A 7,977-nucleotide genomic window follows, 5' to 3' on the forward strand; every position below is an offset into this window, starting at 1 on the left:
GAAGGCAGCGCTTCGGGGCTCTTGCTCCAGTTTGAGCAACAGCTGCCGGGGCTCCAAGCTGAGGGAGGCTGGGCTGGGCGGGGAGGGGGCTTCTTGGGGCGCCGGGAGCAGCGGAGGGCGGGCGGGCGGGACGAGGGGGCCTCTGGCGCTTCAGGGGGAGGCGCTGGGGAGGGGAAGGAGGGCCGCTGAGGAGAGGCGAGGAAGGCAGGCAAGGAAGACTAGCAGGGAAGGGGCAGGAGGAGGAGGAGGAGGAAGGGACTTTCCCCAAAGAGTTGAGGGGGGGGCGTCCTAGTGACAAGGCAGCGAGAGGGGGGGGGCAAGGCGAGTAAAAAGCCAGCGGCGAGGCGGCTGAGGGGGCAGTTTGACGGCGGAGAGTGGCGAGAGGAAGAGGCTTCGCCGAAGGGGCAGGCAGAGGACGCGAGAGCCGGCGAGGCGCCTCAGTCCGACGGGGCGGCGGCGGCGGCGGCCGCTGAGGCAGCAACTTCTCCTCGCGCCTTTTCCCGCCTCTTCGCCTCCTCGCCTTTCCCGCCGGCCACCATGATGATGATGTCCCTCAACAGCAAGCAGCCCTTCGGCATGGCGCACGGAGGTGGCGGCGGCGGCGGCCTCCACGAGGCCAAGTACTCGGCCCTGCACTCCGCGTCGCCGTGCACCTCGTCGGCGGCCGCCTCCGTGCCGTCGGCCAGCTCGCCCAGCATCTCCAACGCCGGCAGCGGGGGCGCGGGCGGGCGCAGCAGCGCGCCCAGCAGCACCACCAGCAGCAACAGCACCTCGGAGGCCCTGCGCCGCGCCTGCCTGCCCACCCCGCCGGTAGGTCGCTCCGTCGCTCCCGAGTGCGGGAAGGGTGGATAAGGGGCAGCCCAGGCGCCGGCATGTTTATTTCATGGCCAGGCAGCAAATCAACCCCGCGCGCCTCCCGCCCTCCCCAACCCCAGCGCAGGCTTCCAAGGGGCTGCCATGAATTTTTACGACCTGCGATGCTGCTGCCGAGCCGAGCTGGGAGGAGGGGGAGCGTCAGAAAGAGAGAGAGAGAGTTGCCTGACTGCCCCCCTGCTTCTTTCTGCCCTCGTTGCTTTCCCACTTTCTCTTTCCTTCTTTCCTCTCTCTTCCTCTTGTCTGCCTCTCTCCCTCCCTTTTCCCATACCTTTCTTTTTCCATTTCTCTCTCTCTTTCCAGCTCTCGCTTCCCCCCTATTTCTATCTCTCTTCTCTCCTCTTTTTCTCTTTTCATCTCTCTCCTCATTTCCCTCTTTCTAGCTCTCTCTCTCTCTCTCTCTCTCTCTCTCTCTCTCTCTCTCTCTCTCTCTCTCTCTCTCTCTCTCTCAGCAGGGCTGGGCTGCTTCGGATGGCACCCCGAGGAGCAAGGAGGCGAATTCCCTCTTGGCAGCAGTAATGTGTGCCTTCTATTTGCAATTGCAGAGCAACATCTTCGGCGGTCTGGACGAGAGCCTGCTGGCCCGCGCGGAAGCCCTGGCTGCGGTGGACATCGTCTCGCCCGGCAAGAGCCACCACCACCACCCGCCGCACCACAGCCCCTTCAAGCCCGACGCCACCTACCACACCATGAACACCATCCCTTGCACGTCGGCCGCCTCCTCCTCCTCGGTGCCCATCTCCCACCCCTCTGCCCTGTCCGGCAGCCACCACCACCACCACCATCACCACCACCACCACCAACCGCACCAGGCGCTGGAAGGGGAGCTTTTGGAACACATCACGCCGGGGCTGGCGCTGGGTGCCATGACGGGCCCCGACGGCTCGGTGGTCTCCACGCCGGGCCACGCTCCCCACATGGCCAGCATGAACCCCATGCACCAGGCGGCTCTCAGCATGGCGCACGCCCACGGGCTGCCCTCGCACATGGGCTGCATGAGCGACGTGGACGCGGACCCGCGGGACTTGGAAGCCTTCGCCGAGCGGTTCAAGCAGAGGAGGATCAAGCTGGGGGTGACCCAAGCGGATGTGGGCTCGGCCCTGGCCAACCTCAAGATCCCCGGGGTGGGATCCCTAAGCCAAAGCACCATCTGCAGGTTTGAGTCGCTCACCTTGTCCCACAACAACATGATCGCCCTCAAGCCCATCCTACAAGCCTGGCTGGAAGAGGCGGAGAAATCGCACCGGGAGAAGCTCACCAAGCCGGAGCTCTTCAACGGCGCAGAGAAGAAGAGGAAACGCACTTCCATCGCGGCCCCGGAAAAGAGGTCCCTGGAAGCGTACTTCGCCATCCAGCCGCGTCCTTCCTCGGAAAAAATAGCGGCCATCGCGGAGAAACTGGACCTCAAGAAGAACGTGGTTCGGGTCTGGTTCTGTAACCAGAGACAGAAACAGAAACGGATGAAATATTCCGCTGGGATTTAGAGTCTTTGGAAACCTTTCTGCTTAGAATTTTTTTAAAAACCCCAGAAAAGTAAAATAATAAGTAAACACTAACATTGCAAGGAGACTTTTCCACTTCGATTTCCGGAAGAGAAAGGAAGAGGCCAGAGTTCATCAAGAGGGTCAGACTGAGACAGACACACACACACTGAGAGAGAGAGAGAGAGACACTTTGACTGGAGAAGTAAATTGTCAAGTTGAGAAAGTTGGCAGCAGAAATAATTGGACTTGAAAGCTCAGACTTTTTGAGCGGGCATCAAAGACAGACTGATTGTGTGAAAGCAGATAAGAAATCTTTATAAAGGACCGAAGACGTATCAAGTAAGAGTTGTTTTTATTCTTAAAGACATCGTCTTTGTTCAGATGTAAGAGTACCCTTTGCAGCTATTTTTCAGGAAAAAATAATAAACCGATTAGAGAGACTGAAACTTTAATCTAGAGTTGAAACTTATACCATAAGAGAGGCGTCTCAAAAGTATTTTGATTTTTTTAAAAAATAAGATGGCAGGTTTTCTGCGATTACACTGCATATTATAAATATATATATATTTTTACTGTGGCTATTATCTGTTTCCTTCTCTTAAGTGATAATGTGGAAGGAAAGCGCTGATCCTGCTGTGTTCACAGATCTTTTAAGAGCTATTATTAGATTACTGCCAAACAACCCCTTGTAAATTATTGATTTATCTCTCTAGTAACTTCATTTTGTGCTCATCCTAATTAATTGCACCTCTTTCATCAAAGTCTAGATAAAAAAAAGTTAAAAGGAAAAAAGTATGGTTAGTGTAAATTCATTATTTTCCGTTGGTTGGTAGCGTTTACAAACTTTAAACTTTTTATTACTATTTAAAAAGGAGGAATCCTTTTGGCCATCTGTATATTTTCACCTGAATTGAAACTGTTTCTCCAGCAAATATTTGTAAGGCGTTCTCACTCTATAGTGGCTGTCCTGCGTTGTTTGTGTAGAATGACTCACTTGTCCAAGGAGGTATTTGTTGACTGCGTTACATATTTAATGGGGGGATTCCCCAGATCGTCCCCACCACACGCTGCTTAAAACGGCGCCCCTTGAGTAGGCGACAGGGTGGTGGGTTCTGTTGCTTTTAGATTTCCTTTCATCTAAGTAGCTATCTGTTATAGATTTCAACGCTATTTCTCGTCAGTGTTCGGGTCTCCTAGTTACTCTTTATTTCCTTTGATTGCTAGAGGGTGTTTTTCTCTCGCTTTTGCATTATTTTCGGAGGTTTTGTTTGTAGAAAAGCCAAAACGATATTAGGGAGAGAAAAGGAGAGCGAGAGAGATCGGGCGCGCAAGACATAAAAAGGGAGAATGCACTGTTTGTAAATTCACATTGTTCGGTACAACTCTTTTGAAACAAACCCTCCCCGAGGTACTTAGATTGTGGTACCGTTGTGTATTGTAAATAATTCATTCAGAATTGACGCACATACAGTTATATTCTTACAGATTTTGCTGCATTGCTGTTATGTTTGAAAGGCTCTTTGAATTCCTACTTCTGTACATTATGACGATTTCTTTGGTTTTGTTAATAGAAAGTTTATTTATTATGGTAATGTATTGATTTATTTAAAATGTTGTTGAATTGTCTTTCATTAAAAAAAAGATTTTAACGTTTTATTGACAAAAAAACCTGTTTCCCGAGTTACTTCCCCCCTCCTCATTTTAGATTGTGTTATTGAATTTGAACTCTTTCCAAAACGCTACAGAGACTTGTAATTCGAACTCACTTCTTTGGAAACAGATTTCACTGGAATCAGTGGGACTTACTTTCAATTCATTGGGTTTAGGATCAGCTAGTCAAGGTATGAGTTATTTCTTTGAGTAGCCCTTTCTATTGACCCAAAGTATTTCAAACTCCTGGTGTGTATTCAGACTAGGAGAGAACCACAGATCTCTGTGTTGGCATTTATTTCCTGGACCTTGAAAGAATCACGTTATTGCTTTCCTCCTGCGCATCGTATGTAAATCTATAACATTTCCTTGATGGGCTTCAGTGTATTGTGGCTGTAGATAGCCAGATTGCAGAAACCCGGGGCATGGAAAATGACTATGGCGCTTAGGGACTTTGGAAGGGAGCTATTCAATTAGCCCGTCTTGGTAGCTGGACTCTGGGAATGATGACGAGGGCAGGTTGAGTCCCCAGAGCTCCGCGCCACCACCGCAGTGCCAAGCGCATAAGCAGCAAGATCAAGAGAGAGACAGAACCGGGGAGGAGAGAGGGGGTGAAGAAGAAGAAGAGAAAGGCTTGCCCGCTTATTTGTCCTCATTTCCTGTACTGCTTAAAGTGCTTCAAAGACATGCGGGGGTGGGGGGAATCAGCTGTAGCATCACAGCTAAACAAATCTAACCAATAGCGGAGCCAAGTTTCAAATGTAGGCTGCTGCAATCCTAAACAGACTTAATACGAGGTAGGCCCTACTGAACACAGGCTACTTTCCGAATAAAAATGCACAGGGTTGGGCAGGTTAGGAGTGCAGAGGTTTGTACAAGATGTTTAGGTGGAGAACTTTTCATGTGCTCCTAACCTAGAACAAGACACACTTCTGTGGGAAGACCGAAGATGCCCCAGGGAAAGATCTGGAAAAAGGACAGCAGATTTTCTTTCCCTCACCCTACCACCCACAGACAAACCGCTGCTGTAGCTCCCCTTGGGTTTGATAGGCGGCCACGAATTGCCCCGGATCAAGAGCTAAATTTAAATGATGCCATGCGATCAAAAGATCGCCCAGAAGGAGCTATATAAATACCCGACAGAACTATGCTGTCCTGGTAAAGAACTAGCAGCCCATAGAAAGCTTTGTATCTGGTGTGTTGTGTCTCCTTGGAATCAAACCGAGGTGTGCAAATTGGCAACCTTATTGCCTAAGGAGACACGTCTTTGATGTAGCGAGTTTGAATGGGGGCGGGAGGGGGGAGCTGTTTTCTGCTGGAATTTTAAGGCTCTGGTGAGCTTATCTACATCCCCCCTAAAATGATGTTAGGGTGATAAAACCAAGTCTTCTTGTCATTGCCATTGTGGAGCCGGGTCCGTGGCCTATGAGAGACTGGTCTGTGAGCAAAAAAAGGTTCCAGTATTTTTTTAAAAAACCTTTTATTTGTTTTTTTACATACAAAAGTTAGCGAGTGGAAACAGCCTCACCACCCTTCCCTTTCCACCCTTTCTTCCGCCCACCTTTGATTTTTCGGTGACAATGATGATATTGCCACTGCAGCCGATCTGCTCCCTGCCGCCTGTGCTTTCAGCACCAAGGGCAGCTCCTCGGCGCTCTCTTGCTCTCAGTTCAATCTTGCCAGTTTGCCAGAGGCTGTCTCTTCCCTTTCACAGAGGGAGACAGCGAAGAAGAGAGAGGCAATGAGAGAGAGAGAGAAAGAGAGGGGGCGGCGGAGTGAGCTGGGAAGGAGGGGTGGGTGGAGGAAGGGAGATGAATGTGGCAGCTTTTTGCTACTGGGACTCAGCAAACTAAACGAAGTTTCATTTGATCTTAGAATATACGCTCACGTGCGAACCTACTGCAAATACATTTAAGAAAACAAAATACCGAGAAAGGGGAAAAGATTTGCAACGGAGGCGCAAAGTATTGGCAACGAAGCCACTTAATATTTTGAGCTGACACAAATCCATAGGCTTTGTACATATGACAGAGAGAAGAATAAAGGGCGCTACCCCCCACCGCCGACAGTACAAGAGTTGATATCTCCTTGCTGAAATGATGCATCATATTATAATGGTGTAATTTCACCATTAATCGATCAAATAAATCTTTCTTCGCGTTATGTTAATTCAGAGCCCTATGCTTCCAAGCACAAAGTATTTCTCTTTCATTTGCTTATTAGGTGTAATCAGGAAGGCATTCGAAGGAACTGTGTTTTCCTTGATCTCTTGTTTTTCTATGAATGCAGGTTCCTTGCCTGATAAACTGATACAGACAAAAAAAAAACCCTGATTAGAAAAATACAGTCTATTTCGGTTTTCGAGAAAGTAGCGGCATCTGACGCTAAAAGGAAGAAGTTAGTCGGTTCTTTGTAACGCCACCTTTTAAGATTCGCCTGTCGGTACCGAAATATTATTATTGATACACTTTGAACGGCTAAGAAGTACTTCCTAGGAGCCTGATAGTCTTTCAATCAAAGCAGATGGCCCATATGCTGAGAGATATTTTTGACAACACTCAAAACGGCACAGCAGTTGCTGCTAGGGATAGTTGTTAAGACATGGAAATATGATCCGGGGATGGAGTTGGCTGAGGTAGTGGACACAGAAAGTATAGATTGGAGTTGCGCACACACTTAAAAAAAAAAAGAAAGAAGTGAAACCAGTGCTTTGGACAAAGCGTTCTGGAGTTTCATCTTTATTGGCAGACAGCTTCTGTAATAGGGTTTCATTTTTCTCCGTTTCCACCTTAGGTCGATCAAAAAGGACACACACACACACACACACACACACACACACACTGTTGATGGGGGTGGGGATTGTCAACAAAGAAGCAGAACTTCAATGCGCATTCTCTCTGTCTAGAACTGAGTTTTACCTACTCATTTCTGCTGCAGTTGATTCTTTAAAACTGAAAGCTAAATCTATGAGGGCAGAGTTGATGTTGGTGATACTAACGATGAGCATTATGATTATTTTATTTTAATAAAAGTATCTCACGTCTTAATCTGGTGAGGATAGGAAAGGCAGCCTCAACATTAACTAGTAAACAGTGTAGATTTTTTTTTTCAGGCATCGGGGAGCGTCAGCGTGCGACAAATGTATTTTGGCAGGAAAAGAATTCAGCAAAAGGCGCTGTCCAAAATATAGCTCTTTTAGTGATAATTTTTTTTGTCCACAAGGGATGGATGAAATATTAGCAGACCCCCTTATTTTTTGTTCTATGTGTAATGGGGGATCCTGTTCAGAAATCTTGCAACTCGGTTGAATCTGGAACTTGACTATAGCTCACAGTGAGTTAGAGCAAAGACGAGGAAGAAGAATGGCGACTATACTGTATAGCTCTGAAGACAGGGCAAGCCCCGAAAAAGCACGAGCCCCAATGCCTAAGGACTGTAGAGGAGGGGGGGGGGAGTTTGTCCAGAGACCTGCGCAAGGCGAGACGAAGTCTTTGCACTTCCTCTTGGCCCTCTTAAATAAGCCATTCACTTAAAGGCTATTAATAAATTACACGGCGAATTATTAAATCCAGATAATTACAAGGAATAAGTAAGTAATCATTCGTTATCTCAGCTAATTACTGCGGGTCACAGTGAGCTGGAATGTGAAACTCTCCTCGGGAATTGAAATTAACTTCGCGCAGCGAGGCTTTGCTTGACATCCCTAGTCTGCAGGCGCGTGGCAGCTCCCCTGCGAGGCCCGGCCTGGCTATTTAACTTGCAGAGAATGGAAATAAAATTAAGTGGCGATAATAGGAAGCTGCTTAGAAAGTCAAAACGCAGAGAGACAGAGACACAGAGAGAAAGATTGCCTCTTTTTTTAAAAAAAGCAATCTGGAAACATCAACCAGTCCTCTATTTTTATATCTATATTATATGTGAGCTAGGCCTGGAAGCCGAAAGTATCCTACGGTCACGCCTTTAATCGCCT

The 7,977-nt window shown here is 48.3% G+C and overlaps 1 protein-coding gene across 1 annotated transcript; it reads left to right on the forward strand.

Annotated features, from left to right (window-relative positions):
* The first annotated feature begins 256 nt into the window (after nucleotides 1-256).
* Nucleotides 257-3,936, forward strand: POU4F2 (POU class 4 homeobox 2). Its single transcript, XM_081926484.1, has 2 exons — nucleotides 257-810; nucleotides 1,419-3,936. The coding sequence occupies exons 1-2, from the start codon at nucleotides 538-540 to the stop codon at nucleotides 2,355-2,357; spliced, it is 1,212 nt and encodes a 403-aa protein (XP_081782610.1). The 5' UTR covers nucleotides 257-537; the 3' UTR covers nucleotides 2,358-3,936.
* Nucleotides 3,937-7,977: the final 4,041 nt, after the last annotated feature.

The sequence above is a fragment of the Podarcis melisellensis genome (assembly GCF_964234715.1).
Source record: "Podarcis melisellensis genome assembly, chromosome: 9".
In the NCBI taxonomy this organism is placed as follows: Eukaryota; Metazoa; Chordata; class Lepidosauria; order Squamata; family Lacertidae; genus Podarcis; species Podarcis melisellensis.